Raw genomic sequence first — 21,155 nt, 5'->3', positions numbered from 1 at the left:
TGTCCCTCCCTTCGAACTCACTCAAAGCGAAATAGTAGGATGCCACAATGATTCTGCTCTAGCTTTTTTGTTAAAAGGGTCCCCCTTTCCTTTTGGGATCAGACGGGGCTCTCAAACTTATTTTCTCATCAATGGTTAAGAGGATTACCCTAGGGCAACTGGGAAAAAAAAACCAGAATAAGCATTGTTTTTAAGAGTCGAAAACAGATTAGCAGGATCAACTGATCCCAATTCTGACCAATCCAGATCAGCCACTTCCCTTCCAAAATTTAGGGTTAAAGCACGTTTTGGCCAGTCCAGGAATATTATTCACCAATCCTGACACATTCCGATCAGGATCCGGTATCCAGGTCCCTTTTTTTTTTTTTTTGGTAAACTCCAGGTCGGGTTTTTTAACCTTGAGAAAAAAGGAACACCACCACACTAAAGATTATATAGATTAACAAGATGGTTTCCCCAGTATGCTGCAGAAGATATAGACAAAATACCGAATAACAAACTGACTGTACCTGTGCTTGCCAATACTCACATGGACTATATGCACATGGAAATTAATTATCGAATGCAAAAATTTAGAGATGGAATCAAGCCAGTTATTCCTGATACCCTCGTGTTGAAGGAACCTTATTCTGCTTTGTCATGATTGAACCTCACCACAATGCAGGTGATGTTGTCCGCACTGCCACGAGTATAAGCAGTCTCCATCAACCTCCGGGCTGCTGCCTCAGGTTCTTCCTCGGCTCTTGCAAGGGAAACAGCATCCTGACATGGATAGTTGAATCAATATTAGTATACCAAGATTTATGATGAAAGAACAATGAACTAATAATAGATCAACAAAACGACACCATACTATGGCCAAAAAAATTAACAAAAAACCCTGAAAACTCTCAGCCACACTCGTTCAACCGTTCAATTCAAGGGAACAAAAACATGTAGGTCAACCTGGAAAACCAATTTGAGTAGCCAGTTCCAAGGCAAACTAACATGGGAGTTCCCAAATCAGAGAGCTTGTACTTAGTCGAACTAAAGATACAGCCCACAGGCCGGGGGGGAGGGGGAAGAAACTTAAATACAATGTCATGATGAGTCCTGCAGCTTTTATTCTGGTATTACTTCTCAGGGCCATGCAAACCGTCACAGCTAAGAACTGTGCCAAGCATGCAACCAAAAATAAACCAATCATACAACAATCAACAACTTGAAAGCCAAGATAAGAGGTAAACTGACCTCATTTGGTACCACATCCCAAAGTCCATCGCTGGCCAGCACCAGGCATTCAAATTCATCACCAATTTCCTGTTCCTGAAAAGTAGATAGAAAATCAACCTCAAAGTTAAAGACCTCCATCACATATAGCTTTAGCAAATGAGCCTACCATCTCACAAGCCCAAACTAACAAGGCATACCAATGAAAAAGCAACACTTCATATTGTCTTGACGGAAGATCTTCTATTCTAACAGGGAGGCAATCATCAGAAACCTGAGCATTTCCTTTGTTTACATCACCACTCCTATCAGTAGCCATCCAAGGGCATGGTTCCTCTCAGTGGGCAACCTCAAATGCTTCTATGCACCATATGGCAGCTTAGTTGGTTTTCAAATTTTGTGGATAGGTCATCTTCATCCCCATAATCCGTGGTAAGTTTCAGACCCAAAAACACTCCACCATATGGTCAAAATTTGGATGATTGATAATACAAGTTGAACAATTCAATACTAGCCATATGATTAAGTTTGGCTTTGAAATTTCACACAGGGCAAATCCACATGGTTCCCTACATAGTTGTCACGGCATCTAGGCAAACCAAGGCGGTTGAGGGGGTAAAAAACTAATGCGACACCAACTAGGTGACGCCTAGGCGATCAAGGCCCCCATCTAGAAAAATCCGCCTCAATGCCTAGACAACTATGGTTCCCTATCTATCGAACAGCCAGAATTGCACATCAACTTCTATCATGCCAGCTCACAGCTGAAAATACAATGGAAGAAAATCCACTAGATAGTGGGCCCTGAAGTAGACATGGGCCATGAAATTTGACATGTATATAAATCCAAGAGCACATCATCCATCCGAACAGTTGGATTGGCTACATTAGCCATCCAGATAGCTGAAATAGCCACCCGCCTAGAGCTTTCACTCAAGCCTCACCTAGAACCTTTCGTCATCAGCCACAAATTCAAATTCTTCCAGATGATAACAAAGTAGTGACCACCTGTGTTACAAGAATACACTTCTGAGTAGCCACTTTGTCAGACATTGTCTTATCCACGTTAGACTGATGCTCACACTTTTCTTTACACACAAATTTAGGTAATCTCTTCACCAAAAAAAAAAAAAAAAAAAGTCATTAATAAACCTTATGAACAAGTAATGCATAATTATTATTTGGGGCCTGGTAAGAGATACACCAACATCGGTGACCTTTGCAAGTCTATGGGTTGCTGGTAACCAATCAGTAGACATTTGGGTGAGTTCATGTTGTGAAGGAACCTCAATCCATCTCATTGGTCAAAACACCAACCATAAAGGCACTGTCTGAATGACACCTCTATAGGTGTCTTTATAACTTGACACATTTTAACTGCCCCTTGTCTTATTCTCAAAAGTTCTGCAGTTAGGGGTAAAAAAAGATTTTAAAAAATAAATTGAAAGTGACTTATCATTATGTCATTATCAAAAGCTGTCATTGTCTTGCACATTTTCAAGTACACATGTGAAATGGAAATATTTATCCTCCTTGAAAAAAAAGTGTGATATTTAGAAGGGTAAAAAAGTAAGGTTACAAATTATTTAACACACCTTTAGGGGTGTAAAATTAGGAAACCCAACCATAAATAAGCATGGTATATAGGTCAAAAGTGCATTCAAATTAAATTTACAAACATCTCAGCGACCAGCTCTATTATTACACAATTTCTTACAAGATTGAACCATGTTTTGACCACAATTACATACTCATATTGTTGACAACTTGACCAGCAAGATGGAAGTGGGGTCCTTTACAACATGGACCCACCCATGTCCATTTCCGGCCATGTGAGTCATGAACACTACATAGTTCACCAACCTCGGTGAATGTTAAGTCAACCTTATTTCATATACCAATTAAATAATTATCTCATGCATTGGCTTACCATGATTATATTCTTCTGGTATTCAACATTAGAGGAACTCTAATCCAGAAATGGACACCAACTAAGATATAGAGACATGCAAGCATCTTATGCTTGTCAGGTCAGGTGCACCTGGAAGACCATGAAAATGTGGTTTACCTGTAATTTGGATCAACCAGATGTTGCAAATTTTGTGGCTAAATCTAATCCTAGAAATGGACACCAACTGGTAAAGCCAGATAGGAAGGCAGATCTCAGAGTGAGCATCATGAAACACCACCCCCTATGTGAGAGCATGCAAGCAACATAGTTGATTGGAAGAATACGAAAAAAATAGATATGAATCAGGAATCCCACCTAATCCTCAGCATTGTCATCCCACCAAGGATTTGCTGCATCTCACATTACAACAAAGCTCTAAATCTCACAGAACCAAAAGGCTGAAGCCAATATATCATTATCAAATTCGTTTCCAGGGCTGTAGCCTGTAGCTGTTTACAAACTTATATAGAAGACACAAATTAGGTATCAAACTAAGCATAAACTCTACCAGCCAATAGCTTAACTTGGAGGTAGTCGTAACTTACTAGAATACTATAAAATAGTGAAGAAAAAACAACTTGAAACAAAGGCTGGACTCATAAAAACCTTATCCAACTCAACTAAAAAGACTTTAAAAAAAGAATTAAAAATAAAAGAATAGGACTATAACAATATTACTAGATCCCACAGGCCACAACTTAAAGTAATTAAAGTGGCTTATTAATAAAATCTACTGGACCAAAGCCCAACAAGTATAGAACCCAACCCAACACTTGTTACTGCCAAAATAAGTCTACATCTGTGATTCTATAACTTATCCAAAAAGAAAAAAGTACCAAATTTATATAGAACTACCTTCACATAACAAGAAACTCGAGAACAGTACAACAATAACAACAAACTTGAGAACAATATGGAATTTATATGTGGATAGAATTTTCCTAACATGTCAATAAGCATGTGAGCCCATTCTTAAACCTGGTCAAGATCTAGAAGGACCCGGTTCTTGCAGTCACATAGTCAACTTGGTGGTCAAGTAGGTCAGTGTCATTATGTTTTAGTACAACACTGACATCAAAATCCTTGGGGGAGGGGGGGGCGGAAGGTTTGCTAAAATACTTCCAATCCTAAATTAATTAAATTTAACACAATAAAGGCACTAGATACCTGAATCTCAGGTTCTGCTACAACAAACGGTTTCAGTAAGCGGTTGCCAAATGCACGGGACATTGCCAAGACACCCCCAACCCTCCAAGTACCTGAAAGACGACAACAGGAACAAAACAATATCAACCTTACTTTTAACCAAAGGGAACCAAGAGACTTAATTGTTCCTTTATAGTTAATCAGCATTACTAAATGATGGTTTAGGCTACCAAAGCCAAGGGATCCAACCAGCAAGATATGTTGAAACTGATTCAACACATAAGATCTTCGTCCTACAATTAATCTACTTCATTCTTTTGGGTGCTGAGTGGCATAACTGTCCAGAGAAAGGTCAACAAGTAACAAGTACACAGGAACATGGCTGCCATAACTGTACCAGCTAAAGGCATAAGTGCAAGATGGCTGCCACAACTGTACCAGCTAAAGGTACAAGTGCAAGATGCTTCTTCCTGGCTGAACCAAGGATTCTATTCTTTGCACCCCAAACCCCAAACCCCAAAAACAAAAAATAAATAAATAAATAAATAAAATAAAATTCCCATGCTTGTGAACAATAGCTTTACCAGCAATAAAACATGCAGATGAAATGCAAACCTGACCCATAGCATAGTTAACAAATTTATAAACAACGATTGTCCTGGCAACCATGCACATGTTGAAAAAAAAAAAAAAAAGATATAGGTGGTTAGCAATATCTACATGGTCCAATCTTTAGCACAAGAACCTCCATGGAAAGAAGAAACAGCTAAACTGCTGGGCTCACATTAGATGTGCATCTGTGCTGTTGCATGTCCGTGTACTGGTGTACATTGCCAAATGAGTAATACATCCTTTAACGCTAAAAAAACCAGTAATGTCAAGACAGTAGGAATCTTACCTGCCCACATAACAACCCCTCCAGCACTTTCAATTCTCTTACGCTCATCACTTCTGTTTGGTTTGTGATCTTCAGACAGGGGGATTGCTGTCCAGCAGAAAGATCAAGAACCATCTTCAGGGAAGTCATATAAAGTAAAAATTTCTTTCAGTGCGCATGAGATCGAAAGAAACAAACTCTCTGCTAAGTAATCCAAATTTGTTAACGGAAACTTCAGGAGATGAAACAGAAGAAATATGCACAATTGGAATAGAAAGGTCAGTTACTAGAATAACAAGGTGGTTCTCATGAGGCTAAGCCTAGAACAATGCCATTTGCTCCTGGTATGCATCTTCAATAAAGGCAATGTCACAAATAAATTCATTGTCTTTCTCTTTGTTTTTATATGTGTACATGCATGTTGCCACAACTTCCTTCATGTACATAAGAAACATCTTGTTTGCTTCCTCTGACCAGTCTGTTAATGCCTACCAAATAAAATAAACAAAGATTGGACCCTTGACAAAGAAGAATGGCAATTCTAGATTCATGTAGTCAACACCATATATTAGGATAAAGAACCATGGATGAGTATTGTGGCCTTAAGCACAATAACAAGTATACAATCCAAGAAACCAAACAAACAGAGACCATGAAAACTAGAGTACCTTTAATCTTTCTGTATCTCCTTCAACAACATAAATGAAAACGAAAACAAATGTCAACAGTAAACTAATTAATAGGGATGTTTTTTGAGTTTTAAAAAATAAAGCATTCTTCTAAAACCAACCACTAGACATACCCAAGCATCCTGAATAAATCCAAAGAAGTAAGGAAGAAAAACTAGCCATTCCATACTCCATAGTGCACACACTCCTAAAGAACATTTTGTTCCCGTAGCATTATTAATAAGAAAACCAGTGAAGGATTCAAGCAAGTCTTAATTATCAAAACTTTAAGGTTTATATATATGAACCTAGTGAGGCAGTATTATTCACAACCCAACTCAGGAAAGCCTCATCCCACTTTTAATGAGATAAGGCAAATATATGATTCTTAGTTATCTTCATAAATTATAAACATTTAGGAACACGTGCATGTAAAGGAATCCGACTCCAAAATCACCCCTCCCAGGGCCGCACATAGGTGGGACTGGGACCAGCACAGGGTAATCACTCTTTTTATGCATCTAAAGGAATCCATAGCCCTTGCCTTGGAAAATAGATGTGGAGACAAATGGAGCACTCTGGAGCAATCATTATCATTGGGTAGCTATTGAAACTTAATGAATGCATCAGTTTCCCATGTATATGGCATTTTCATACTTGTGATTACATTTTTTTATCAGAAATTTGAGGGATTTTTTTTTTTTTTTTTTGGGGGGGGGGGGGGGGTTGGGTGGGGTGGGGTGGGGTGGGGTGGGGGCGGGTGTGGGGGAAGAGGAAAGACTAATATCAATAACAATGACTCACTCGTAATTAGTATTAGTATTTTGGTCTTTACATGTTTCATTTATTTATTAGTTAGAGTTGTCAAACCATCAAGGGGAGACAGAACAACATAGATGGGTGACCCGCAGGGGGTGAAATAGAATTATGTTTCATGTGTCTTTCGAGTGCTGGACCATAGCACAAGAAAACAGTTCTGGGTGCTAAAATCCACCTAGATTATCAGTATTAAAGCACTCCCAGGAATAGCCACTTGAATACCCAAACAAATTCATAATTTTATATGCTTCTATAGAATCCTGAACCTCAAACCAACATTAGTTATTCCATGACCATTGCCCTGATATAATTTCCAATCACAAAACCTTCTGAAAATGAATGAAAGACAAAAGATGATAAGCATATGATATTTGAAAACAAGATCATCTGGAAATGTTCTTCCACGACCATTACAATCCCTATCGATTACATGAAGTCATTAAAATTTAGTGTCTAAAACCACATCAACGTCTGCCCACTTCTTAAATTTGGCCAAAACAATCTGGAAATCACTTTCCAAGACATCAGCAGCTATCAAATGAACCATAAAATAGGTACAAAGAATACCTTCGCCTGCTTTTGATATTACTGCCCGTGAATCTCCTACATTTGCTACATATAGATGATTACCAACCAAAACAGCTGTTGAAGCAGTAGAACCATCATCACGGTACGTATTACTTTCAGCATCCAGGAAGTCCATGTCAGTCTTTTGATAAGTTTCACCTGAAAGATTGCCCAACATTACCAAAACAAATAACACAATCAGACAAATAATCGCTATAAATTGCTTAATCAACCAGGAACAAGATTGTCAAATTTGGGCAACTATCCTTATGGGTCACAGTGGGATTGGCACCTCAAATACCAATCATGCATGATCATTCATCTATCCATGGTAGTGGAGCAAGGAGAAAAAATTTATCCTCCTTCCTCCCAGGCCCGAGGGGATTCAGTCCACTTAGATCAAAACTCAACTTCTAGAATTAGCTCTCTCTTTAGGATCAAAAAGGTGTCACAGCCATGTTCAGAGATGAGGAGGATGTTGAGATAGATGTGCGACAAAGCTGAGAAGGACAAAATAAGGAATGACCATATTAGAGCTGATTTGGGAGTCACCCCAATACAAGATAAACTTTGAGAAAGTCATCTGAGGTGGCATAGCCATGTTCAACAAAGGCCTTGTAATGTAGGGATAGATTGGACAACCAAACCAGACCCAAGACTGGAGGATTTTATAAACCAGAGAACAACCAATAATCACCCAAAATTAGGCAGCAAACAACAGTCCAGAACTAAGAGTCAAACAGTCTTTGTAAACCAGAATTTTCAAACCCAGAATTTGGAATTTCCGAAACAAAGATTACACCAAACAAATAGACTAACCAACAGCAAGTATAGAGTTCTAGATAAGCCACAATCATAAACAAATACCACAGGAGCAGGCAAGTCAAACCAGATCTGAAATCTGGGTAGAAACACAGTCGGCCAGAAGTATTTAACACCTCAGATCAGACAAACCCATGGTCTGATTGGTCCCAAATTAAGGTCAAACTTCCCTCTTAATAAACCCAACAATCAATCAAAAGGGGAGGGCCATCGGCTGGCTGGATCTTCAGAACAATATAGGGGCAGCAGGAGAGAAACTTGAGATTTCCAGAACCAGAAATCAAAAGCAGTTCAGATCCCTTACCTGGTGTGAAGAACCTTGCAATTAACTTTGAAAAGAAAGAAATAATAGTTGAAGAGACCTCTTGGACTTCACGCCGCAAAGAGTCAATTGGATCAAACACCAATTCATTCAGCCTTGATCAAACACAAGACAACTCTTCATGAAAAAGACAATAGCAACAGCCATTATTTTTTTAAAATCATTCTAGGCTTTTAGGAGACTCCTCTTCTTTATTTATAATGTTAATGGGGGAGGGAATTACAAAATAGAAGGTTCCTCAAAAAAGAAACCAAATATTCTCCTAATACAATAGTTACTAAAAACTGAAATTAGAAACTAACTGAAATTAGAAACTAGTTGAAAAAGGAAACTAACTACTAATGACTTGACTCAATTAATAACTTGACTCCTAAGGAAACAAATATAACTCAAATCAAGCCCAACTAAAAGGGAAACTAATGAAAATGGAAACTAACTAGTAATCCCGTATTCAATCTTAGAGCCCCCTTTTAGACCCATAAAAGTGGTCTATTACACTCAAAACACATGGGATCAAAGGCCTAACATGTATGGAACCCAACCCTAAGCTTATTCCTAATAAACCAAGCCTATTTTAGTAATTAATCTGCATCACCTTGGGATGCACTAGTACAGATGAGTGATCTAATTCAGATTAAAGGAACAAAAAGAGGTAAGGGCAGCGGGTATGCCTAAAATGACCCTAGGAGAAATAGTAAGGAAAGACATGCTTAGTTTTGGTCATGTATCAAGTATGACCTCAAATAGAGCTATTTATAAGACAAGGATCCATATAGCCGACCACATTTAGGTGGGATAATGCTGAGTTGTTGATGTTGCTGAGTTCTTTTCTTTGTACTATTATTATTAATATTTTGCATTTGCACGAATTTATGTAGTCAATCTCATTTAGTTGGGATAAGGCTGAGTTGTTGTTTAGGAACAAAAGAGAGTAGTTTTTTCTCCGAACTGTTTGGTATCACGTCTTCTGTTCGAGTAGTCCTTGTCTAATCTTGAAACGAAACGAAATTATCATAATTTCTTGAATGGGCAACAAACTTAGACCCAAAAAGCTAGCCAACTCTATAAAATGGTATTGCTTTCCATTAAATCACCGAATCTATGGAAATCTTTTTCTTCTTTCTTCTCCTCCCCCTTGTGAATTGTTTGGGTAGATAGAATATAAAGGAGAAAATGACAAGATAAGATAGGCGCTGGTAAGTCGTTGCTTTCCATTGAATCACCGAATCTATGGAAATCTTTTCCTTCTTTCTTCTCCTCCCCCTTGTGAATTGTTTGGGTAGATAGAATATAAAGGAGAAAATGACAAGATAAGATACCATAGTTTTTAAGGCGCTGGTAAGTCGAGATACCATAATTTTTAAGGCGCTGGTAAGGCGACTTACCAGCGCCTTGGAGCTGATGCAGTCCATTGGGTGATAAGGCAGTGAACTGCCTTATGGGAAGTAAGCATAGTGGCCGCCTTATATTATAAGGCACTATAAGGCGCTATAAGGCATGAAAGGCAACGTCTTATGACGTCTTAGTCATAAGGCGACCAGGTCGCCTTATGTGTTTGCTTTTTTAAAATATACATTTTAAAATTGCTTGATGAAGATTCCGAATTACATTTTCTCATTGGCAGGTGTATAAGTTTTTATGCACATATGATGCATTGGATCAAAAAAAAAAATTTTAAACACATTTTAAAATTGCTTGATGAAGATTCCAAATTACATTATCTCATTGGCAGATGTATAAGTTTTGATGCACATGTGATGCATTGGATCAAATTTTTTTTTTTTAAAACACATTATAAAATTGCTTGATGAAGATTCCAAATTACATTTTCTCATTGGGAGGTGTATAAGGTCTAATGCACATGTGATGCATTGGATCAAATTTTTTTTTTTAAAACACATTTTAAAATTGCTTGATGAAGATTCCAAATTACATTTTCTCATTGGCAGGTGTATAAGTTTTAAAGCACATGTGATGCATTGGATCAAAAACCCTTACCCAAAAAAAATAAATAAATAAATAAAACCCAAATCACAATATCGCATCTCTCATTCTCTCTGAGTCCCGCTCCAAATCGTAAAACCCCAAACTGATCGACGGTGAGCCTCCTCCTTCGATTCTTCTCCGACGACTTCTCCTTCTCCTTCGACAGCCTTCGGCGACCTCAGGCGAAGTGTCCTTCCACATCTCCAGGTATGTTTTAGTTTATATTTCTAATTTCTGATTTGTGCACTTTTTTTTTCTCTTTTCTTCTTTCTTCTCCCTTCTTCTTTCATCTTCATCATACACCATACGGTTTTTGTTTCTCTCTTCTTCTTTCTTCTCCCTTCTTCTTCCTTCTTCTTTCATCTTCATCATACACCATACGGTGTGTCGGTAACTCAAGTCGACTTCCTATGATAACAGTTTTTTTTTTCTTCTTACGGTGACTGTAACGACTTGAGAGAGTTCTATAGGCTCCGTCGGGGGCCAGGGAGAGATTTTGAATTGTAAAAGTTTTCTTAACCTATGGTTGGACTGTTCACTTTTATTAGTACCAATATTTACCATCTAATAAGTGCCCTATCATAATTTACGATGGATGCATTGATCCGACTTCTTATTACAGTAGATGAGCTGTTGTTTGGCATGCAACCCTGTAGTAATCTGATTGGAATCAGGGTTTACTGATTGGTCTCTCTTCTGTAAGTGACCTTTTTTAAGTTTGCCTATTCAATTCATCATTTTGTTTCACAAATCACTGGCATTTTATTCTAATATTACATTTGGAATAAATGATGTACATACTTATCAAGCTCAATTTGGAAATTTACCTATAAATGATAGGTTCAGTTTGGTTTGGCTGGTTGACCAGTGCTTTTTTTTTTTTTTAATAATAACATTAGGGCTTTACGTATTTATTAAAATAATTTTGGACAAATCAGAAGAAAAAACTATGAGTTATGTAAAGAAAATCTCACAGAAAGGCTATCTGAATTTGAGCTTATGAATGAGTAGCACAAGTTTTCACTCTACATTTAACTCCATTTTGTATAGATTGCGCTAATCTTTGCACTTGGTTAATACAAGGGGTACCCAAAAGAACTGGCCGTTGGAATTATTTGACATCCTTTTAAATATTACTAATATTATGACTAAATTAGAGGGATAATGTAATCTGTGAAAGGACACACTTAATTTTTATTGCTGCTAGGATTGCTAATTGTGCTATTTTTCCTGGAGTATTTTTTCCTTTTCTTTTTCTTATTCTGATTTTCCCATATCTCTTTAATGGAGGCATTTGCTTTTATTACCTTATTACCTAATAGGCTAATATTCTCTTATATAGTAATATTCCTTTTTATTACCTTTTTCTTATTCTGATTACCTTTTTACATTACAGTCTTAGACAAAGAGACAAGTTGAATCCACTCATCTATGGAAACAATTGGTGGTAACAGTGGGGGTGAAAATACAAGTACTGTTGCTACTGCACAATCAACGATTGATCCAAGCAAGGATCCAAAAGGGAGAGCTAAATCAAATGATCATCGATGGAAATATGGGGGGTATTGGCCTGACGTATCAGACAAAAATTGGATTAAGTGTACCCTTTGTGAGAAGGATGTCAAGGGAGGAATAAAACAATTGAAGCAACATCTTATTGGCGGCTATGGAGATGTAGCCAAGTGTGTGAAAACAACGGAAGCAATTGCTAAAGAGATGAGAGATGCAATCTTGAAGAACCAGAGGAAGAGGAACCTTGATTGTTTGGATGATTTGGATGTTAGTGATGGACCTACAGAAGTAACAGGACCACAACAAAATATAGTATCCGATTTGGGGGTCTCATTTCCTATCCCTAGCTCTGGGACAACTTCAAGAAGAAATAAAGCTATCATTCAAACACAATCCAAACAACAAGTAAGGGGACACATGGATAGGCGTGTGAGGAGGACTCCTGAAGAAGTGATTGCAGATAGGCAGGATAAAGGTTTATATCAGACAACAATGGAGAACCGTGTAAGAGGAGAAGAAGAAAGAGATAAACTTCGTTCTTACTTGGCAAGGTGGGTTTATGAGAGTGGTGTTCCATTTAATGCTTTGAAGTTAAGGAGTTCTGAGAAATTGGTAGAGGCTATTGGTCAATATGGGTCAGGTTTCAAGCCCCCTTCAATTCATGACTATAGGGGGCCTCTATTGAAGTCTGAAAATGATAAAATTGATGAATTAAAGGTAAAGTATCAAGGATATTGGAGAAAATATGGGTGCACACTCATGTCTGATGGGTGGACAGACAAGAGAGGAAGGCACCTAATTAATTTTCTTGTCAACTGTCCGGAAGGGACTTTTTTTTTTTTAGTCTGTGGATGCATCTAACCAATCACAAACAGCTGAAATGTTATTTAAGCTACTTGATAGTAAGGTCGAAGAGATTGGTGAAGATTATGCGGTTCAAGTAGTCTCTGATAATGCTACCAACCATGTTGCAGCAGGTCAACTACTAATGGAGAAAAAGAAGAGGTTATTTTGGAGTCCATGTGTAGCTCATTGCATAGACCTTATGATGGAGGAAATAGGCAAATTACGCTCTTATATGTCTGTTATATCGAAGGGTAGGAAATTAACTGCATTCATCTACAGGCACACTCGCCTTCTTGAAGCTATGAGGCAAAAAACAGGAGGAGACTTAGTGAGGACTGGAGTGACTAGATTTGCCTCTTCCTTTTTAACACTCCAGAGCTTATATAAGCACAAAGAATCTTTGAAAAAAATATCTGTTGATGATTAATGGTCCCGTTCTAAGCTTGCATCTATAGAGGCAGGGAAGAAAACTTCTGAGACTGAGTTTGCTTCAACATTCTGGAATGGTGTGATGGATTGTATAAGAGCATCACAGCCTCTTCTTCAACTCTTGAGGATTGTAAATGGTGATGAGTTGCCTGCTATGCCTGAAATATATATGGTAATACAAGTGGCAAAGAAGAACATCAAAAAAAATTTTGGAGACAATGAAAGGAAATGGAAGAAAATCATAGCGATTGTTGATCACCGTTGTGAGACTATGATGAATGGATCAACATATTTAGCTGCATTTTTACTCAATCCAAACAAATTCTTTAAGGCAATAGCAGATAATCCAGATAATGAGTTGGACTTGGCTAAAAAAGCAAGTGATGCATTCAATGATGTTCTTGCAAGATTGGTGCCTGATGAGACCTTGCAAGATAAGATCATTGTCCAGGTTGACAAATATACCACTGTTCAAGGAAGTTTTGCAAAGGACATGGCGATTAGACAAAGGGACAAGTTGAATCCTAGTAAGTATATTTCCTTTTAAAATTCTAATTAGTTTAGAACTTTGTATGCTGATTTTTTACTTAACCTATTTTTTTTATATTATATATTTATAGTCTCTTGGTGGTCTCGACATGGAAGTACTGCTCCTAACCTTTCAAAGCTTGCATTGCGCATAATTGGTCTTTGTTGCTCATCTTCTAGTTATGAGCGCAATTGGAGCACATTTGAATTTGTGAATATTGACTATTGAGTTCTGAGTACCAGTACTTCACTTAATATGGTTTTATTAAAGATAAGTAGATAACCTCATATTATTAATGTTTTTCAGATTCACACCAAGAAGAGGAATAGGTTAGAGCATCAACGGTTAAATAATCTTGTCTACATTCAATATAATCGTCGACTTCAAGTAAGGTTCCAAGAAAGAAAAGAACAATGCAGAAACTACAATCCATTGTTTCTCGATGAACTTAATTGGAGCAGTGAGTGGATGATTGGTGAATCAGAGGATGAATTAGCTCATCCTGAGAATGATCTCACTTAGAGAGATGTTGATAGTGCACTTGGGGCATCTTCATCATATCAAGGCCACAATAGACCAAGGAGGGCTCCAGCATCTACCAGTGGAACCAATCTTTGCTATACCCAGAGTGGTAGGAGGTGAGCTTGAGGATTCTTCAGATGAAGTGGATGAGATGAGTGAAGAGGATATTCGTAATGATGAAAACATTGAGGACGATTATGGCATAGCTCCAAATGATGCAAGCCAGCAACAGAATGCAGATGAAGAAGAAGATTTTAATTTAATTACTGATTTGGATTGAAATCCTTTAAGTCTTTGAACTTTGAAGTATTTTGAGTCTTTAAACTTAAAGTTTTTTGAGTCCTTGAACTTTTAAGTATTTGACTTTCATTGTTTACTAAATTTTTAGCATTTTAGTTTATTTTATGTTTTTTCTTCATTGAAGTTTAAAGTTTTTTAAAATGATTAAGAATCCCCAGGTTAGTCACTTCTCATCTATTTAATTTGGCATCTCGATTTTTACTTTCGATGTGTTTTAATTCTAAGTTCTTAATTACTTCTTTGACAAGAGTAGAAATATAGTGGATGACCTTTAGGGCTTAGGCACTCATTATGGCATCATAAAGATAAGTATAATAAATACTTGTATATTTTATGTCTTCTTTTGTTTATATTTATAATTTTGTTTCATAATTACGTAATTATATTATATGTTAATATGTTATCATTGTTATGATGATTAATGATTGATGATTGATGAACTTAGTTTATTCACTTTCTTGATTTGTTTTCTTGATGAATATCTTACATTGGTATGAATATAAACCTTTAATATTTATTTAGCATATGAGTAATAGGATTCAACTAGGATTTGAGCCAAATAGATTGGTTTTATAAAACAATTACACATGAACGCTTTAGTCAATAAGGCGACGCTTTATGCCCGCCTTATCGCTAAGGTGCTCCGAAAGACCCTCAAACGCCTCTGTCGCCTTAGCGTCTTAAAAACTATGTAAGGTACTATTTTCTCATCAAGTTTCACTTGTTCCAATGCAACATTTACATCTTTAATTGATTCTAAACGAGTTGCTTCCTGCACCAGATCACTGGCTGCGATGGATGAACTAAATGTGCATAAACATGTAGAAATAGGAAATAATGAACTAAATATGGAGTTGAAAAACTTGAACTCACTTATGGCCAACTTGGTATCTGTCATAAATTTTGGATGCTTCATGAGATTCTCAAATAAGTGTTCCTTCAAAAATTCAGCCGCACGAGAACCACCATGACCTGTCACGACACATTACGATCATAAAAATCTGAAATCCTACTCTTCAAGGGAAAAATGAAAAGCGTTACAACGTTACAGCATTATCATATAGGGAAGGATTCAAGAATTGGCTGCATCCAATTGGGTTTGGCCTTAGCCAATCTGAATTAGCTTCATAGGATCAGCTGGTCCAAGCTAATCCTAGGCAAAGCACAGGGAATCCAGATTGGTCATAAATAATCCAATCCTTAAATCCTTCATTTAAAGATAATAGAAGGTAATGCCCTGAAACCAGAATATCAGGGGAAATTACCATGAACGCCAAAGATCAAACCTATTCAATAACCCCAACAATAGCAACCCTCCCCCCCCCCTCCTTTTCCTTTGTGGGAGTCGGAAGAGGTGGGGGAAGAAGGGTTTGTTTTCACAAGAACTACAATAAAATCAGAAATTGAAGAGGTAAATCAAATGATTAAAAGGGCATACCCAGTGCACGAGGCTCCCACGCGTTCCAGGGAGAGTCATAATAACACGTGACCAATAGGTCACAATGGAGCAACCTTACCGTTGCCCGATGATTACACTCATTAAATATGTTGATTTCTTTAAGGTTTAAGGTGAGAACCATTAAATGGTAACTTCTGAAACAACAGATTTGAAGCCATGTCCTCTGATTACGTGTATACTAAATATACCATAATAACTGCTACCAAAAAAATATATATATACCATAGTAACAACATATTCATGAGATTATAAATTGACCAGAATCTATTGGTAATGAAAGAACATCCAACCATCAAATATTCCGAACAGACAAACTGTTTGACCATCAATCTTCGACATTTTAACATCATAGAAGTCCTCCATGCTGGCCCTCTTTCCCCTAAAACTTGAATAGCCATAGCTCAGTCTTCCATCTTCACTGAAAACCAGCCAAAAAATGCATAAGACAACTTTATCATTGTTTTCCTGACAAATTTTTTTTTTATTGATGAAGAAGAATCAAGTAGTCATCTAGATAGTTGTCACAGTGTCTAGGCGACCCAAGGTGTTGGAGGGGGACTGGATGCAAGGCGACACTAACAAGGAGATCAAGGCTCCTACCTAAGCGACCTTGACAACTATGGCCATCTCATAATGTTCATCAATGGTACCACTTCGCATTAGCCATCCGAGACAGAAATGACATCAACCTTTTTTCTTTTTTTCTTTGTGCCAGAAAAATGACATCAATCTAGATTGTATAATCAAATGGACTAAAATATCACAAAATTGAAAAACTGAAAAAGGAGAAGTAGCAAAAAAGGAAGAAAGGAGAGAGATTCTCAGCATCCATGCAGTTTCCCCCTCCCCCCACCCCCCCCCCCCCGCCCCCCCCACCCCACCCTCCACCTCCACCCTCACACCCTCTTTTGGATTAATGCGGTGATGTCTTCCAAATGTTACACATTCATTGAAAACCAGCCCGAATCAGGTAATAAAAAGGACCTATAGGTTCATCTGGCCAGTGGTTAGGTTCAGGCAATCGTCCAACCGAGATGTGTTTCACAAAAAAATGAATGAGTTGGCAGGGAGTATGGTTCACTGCATGAACGAATGCAAAAAAAAAACCCTTGCTGCAATCATGGTTTTTAAACGCCTAATCTTACAAATTTTCCATTCTTAAAAGAGAAAGGTTCAAACCAGGAACACATGAAATCCTAAATAGTGCATATATTTTCTCAGCTGATATTCCAGAATAAGGTATTTCAAAGGCATTTTATTGCTTCTCCAAATCTGTCAGTTCCTGACACAGTTTCTGAGGGAATAGACTCTTTCTTCCCTGAGATATATACATAAATGCATGAATGAATGCAGAGAGAGAGAGAGAGAGAGACAGAGAGAAAGGGAATTCAAATAATGGAAATTGAGAAAATAAAAATAGATAGAGCCCTTCAGTTTTCTGCCAAAACAGAATGGACAAAATTAACAATAATGGTAACATAATTGAGTGTGATTAATACATATTTAGCTCTTCCCACACTGCAATTTCTACATTGATAGTAACCCAGTCTTTCATGAACAGACTAAACATATTGAAGTTGATTGCCACTTTGTGCATGATGTTGTGACGAAGAAATTGATTTCAACTCTGTTTGTTTAATCTGGTGATCAGCTTGGTGACTTGTTCACCAAGCCTTTGTTTCGTAATACCATTCTAATGGTTGTTTCAAGCTGGACATGGGTGATATATTAAGGTCCAGCTTGAGGGGGAGTGTTGAGAATTATATGGCAAGTGTACTGTTTATTCCATATGCAAGGGATTTGTGTCACTGGATTCTTATGTTTTTGTGTAAATATCATAATATATGGGTGGGGTATTTTTGTAATATTGGAATACTTTTATATTATAAATACACCTTACTTTTATATCAACTCCGACCCACTGAGAGAATATATTATTATGTGGCACAGGCATTTCTCCAACTTGTAGCAAGTACTTGTCCTATGTACCTTAGCCTAGGTCTAATATAAGCCTAGGACCAATATGGACCTAATGTAACTCATAAACCCTGACATACATTCACCGACAACATCCTACACAAAAATCATGAATCCGGTGTAAAATTCAACATAACATATTTCAGTCAGATCCACTGTAAGAGTGTGGAACATAGAAAACCTCCTGAAAGTTTATATTGACTTCACAGCACCATATTTTCACCAGTTGAAAATCAAACACTTGCTTGACCCTAGGCGTTTAAAGCGTGAAAAGGGGAGACTCTGCATAACTTTTTTTTTTTTGGTTGGTGCAAGACTCTGCCTAACTGAGTCTATAAACAAAGATCATGCCACCTACTCAACTCGACAACATGCTGAACTCTGTTGGAAAATGTATTAAGATTCAGCTGCAGACCAACAATTTTAGACATAATGTACAATATTAACTCACCTAGGACAGTGTTTAGATATCATCACAAACCATTTAAAAATGATAATCTCATTAAATGTTAAGCCCAATAATTTGTATTGATACTTAGGCCAGTGATTGTTCCACCACTCCAACGAAAAATCTAGTTGTTAACTTAGCAGCAGACAATCTATTTGATTACTTGAAAAGCTTTCAGTTGCTGACCAAAAATATCAAAAGCAACTTATTGTATAGTCACAGGAAACTGTATTTTCCTTAATTTATTTTGTAATCCATATTTTCCTTAATTTGTACGGCATGCAGAGTGACAGGAAATTCTCAACAAACTAAAGTAGCAAAGTCATTAGCAAAGCTAAGAATAAAATATGCAAAAATTTAAGAGAGAAGTTTTTAACGAATTTACATACTATTGTTCTTTGCCACCCTTAACATGGCAATGTTCCTTGGCATATTCACATTGATGATTTACCGTTCTATTTTAGCATTTTAGTCTTTAGGCATAGATCCCACCCAACACGGGCATAACCTAGAAAAGGAATATGCTTTCATGTAAACGAATTGTGCTGAAATCAAACTCCTACATTTGCATTTCAAGATTCTACCAGACACCACATATTTCGTCAAAAGCACTTACCAAATAACGAATTCACAATAAGAAAGATTAGCAATACCAGATAATCTAACAGTACCTTCGCCATCCTCCACTCGCACAGCCATTATTTTCTAAGTTTTCTTTCTCGGGCAAGAAGTCGACTACGGTTCCTGGTTCAGCACTTGCGCCTTTGTCAACCATCATCGTTCTGACCGCCCTGAATTTACGACTTAATCGATACCGTGCCGCAAGTCTGGCATCCAAGCCCCAGCGGAAATCCTTCAACTGCACCCTTCCCTTACAAAAACCCCTGATATGTGCAGCTTGAACGACTATATTCCTTAAGCTAGCATTCCATACCATCTAAACAAACAATCCTGGCCTAAATACCAGAACTCTGTGACCGATGAACCAAAAAAATTGCAGATAAATAGCAAACGATGTTACAAACCTTGCTTAAAAATTTTATGGACCGATCTTCCTTTGAATCAATATTCAATTTAGCAATCGAATCAGATCTCTTATACAACGAGAAGACAGTATCTATGCAAGTATAGATCCCTTTGAAATCTTAGTTTCTATTGGAGAAAAGATAATAGTAATTGAAGAAAATAATATTTCACTTGCGATTCAAGAATCCGATAAGAGTGACTGAGATCTGAACATCTGATAGAATCATCTGAAATCTCCTGTTACGAATTCGCCATTGTCTGCCACTTGAATTAGAAGAAATCAACCCGAAACCCTAAAGAGAGCTCAGAACGTCACTCCACTGTGTATAATATTCATCGAGAGAGGAGAGATTTACAAATACGAACGAGCGAACGAGCGAACGAGCGAACGAGAGAGAGAGAGGGGGTGGGGAACGCCTGGCCATTGTGGGCTGGCACAAAAATATAACGGCAACGTGGCAATACTCATGCACCCCGTTTGATATTTTCAGTTATTAGATCTCTCTACTTTCATGTGCGAGGGGCTGAGATTCAAAACAGCGGAATCGAGAATTCGAGATCCGATTCCGATTCCGATTCGGAATCAGCTAATATCTGTCTCGGAGTTGATAAATTCTTCGCGTCTAGCTTTTTTTTTTCCTTTTGAGAGAGGGCGAAACAACGCTATTCGTTTGCGTAATCATTGCATCTTTATACAGATTAATGAGCGGCCGTGTAGAAACATTTTCAATGCATTGGGGGACAGTGCAGTCTTTTTGTGCTCGTCTATGTCTACGTGGTGTCAATTTTAGGTTCAGCCCAACCAAACTAAGACTGACCCTACTAATAAACATGCCGGGATCATGACTAGCCCATTTTTAATCAATTGTTCCCGATGCAAGGTGCAAGCTTGATGGGTGCTCGATTAGCTTGACCATTTACAGCCCAACTTGGCCAAACCTATAATCCATACCATATATATATATATATATATATATTGTGTGTGATAATATAAGGTATATGTTGATGTTTTTATCAATTATTGAATGTAATTAAATGTAAAATATTTTTTAATTTGCTGTTGATTTAATAGATATATTAAATTTTCTAAAGTCTAAGACAATTATACCCGTTTAAGGCTTTGATGGCAATTTACTCATTTAAAGCCCAATTATAACCCGATTAGGAGAAGTCTAGTTAAGACCAAAACCCGACCAAAGCCAACTCATTTTTTAAATAGACAGATCATGATGCAACCTAAAAGGCCCTCTAGGCCCGACTAGGTTCAACCGAGCCCAACGAATTGATACCCTTTAGTGTAGAGACACATAAGTCGGTATCTTTCTTTTTTTATTTTTCTTCTATTTTTTACAATAGTCAGACAAGCGGGATCAATTGGAATCGGGATCAGTATGAAATCCTATTTCATTGAAATTGGCCCAATCTCTATTCCGACTCCAATTGCTTTAAATTGACTGGTTTAATTGCACTTTTTCTAGGGTTTTGGTTGACTCTGGCTGAAATGAAATCGAAATCTAAAGAGGTCGATTCCACTTACTTGAACATTTCCACGATAACTTTCATGAGCACATGCGGCGTCATATCTCCTTGTCGGAGATAGTCAACTAAAGGGAGCGAAAAATGCAAAAATGCCAAAATTGTTACCCGATAATCCCACCCTTTCTTTTGACATGTTGCCCAAGAAGGACGATCCAATGGCACAAAGTATGAGTTACAAATATAATCGGATTGGTTGCGTTG

At 37.5% G+C, this 21,155-nt stretch overlaps 1 protein-coding gene across 1 annotated transcript; it reads right to left on the bottom strand.

Moving 5' to 3' along the window:
* Positions 1–161: 161 nt before the first annotated feature.
* LOC122081663 (probable protein phosphatase 2C 52) lies at positions 162–19,852 on the bottom strand. The gene is made up of 9 exons (XM_042648854.1): positions 19,415–19,852; positions 19,061–19,326; positions 16,255–16,382; positions 15,379–15,477; positions 7,238–7,396; positions 5,205–5,291; positions 4,328–4,419; positions 1,231–1,305; positions 162–762 (listed from the first exon to the last, which is right to left on the bottom strand). The coding sequence occupies exons 2-9, from the start codon at positions 19,324–19,326 to the stop codon at positions 625–627; spliced, it is 1,044 nt and encodes a 347-aa protein (XP_042504788.1). The 5' UTR covers positions 19,415–19,852; the 3' UTR covers positions 162–624.
* Between the last annotated feature and the right edge of the window lie 1,303 nt (positions 19,853–21,155).

The sequence above is a fragment of the Macadamia integrifolia genome, chromosome 6 (assembly GCF_013358625.1).
Source record: "Macadamia integrifolia cultivar HAES 741 chromosome 6, SCU_Mint_v3, whole genome shotgun sequence".
NCBI lineage: Eukaryota > Viridiplantae > Streptophyta > Magnoliopsida > Proteales > Proteaceae > Macadamia > Macadamia integrifolia.
This window is presented reverse-complemented; position numbering and strand designations above follow the sequence as displayed.

Excerpts from the sequence above, each read along its gene's own strand:
- LOC122081663 (XM_042648854.1), bottom strand. The coding sequence starts at position 19,326 with ATGGTATGGAATGCTAGCTTAAGGAATATAGTCGTTCAAGCTGCACAT. Across the intron at positions 15,478-16,254 it reads TCTGTTCGGAATATTTGATG|GTCATGGTGGTTCTCGTGCG; the intron begins GTTGGATGTTCT and ends GTGTCGTGACAG. Across the intron at positions 1,306-4,327 it reads TAGCAGAACCTGAGATTCAG|GAACAGGAAATTGGTGATGA; the intron begins GTATCTAGTGCC and ends TCTACTTTTCAG.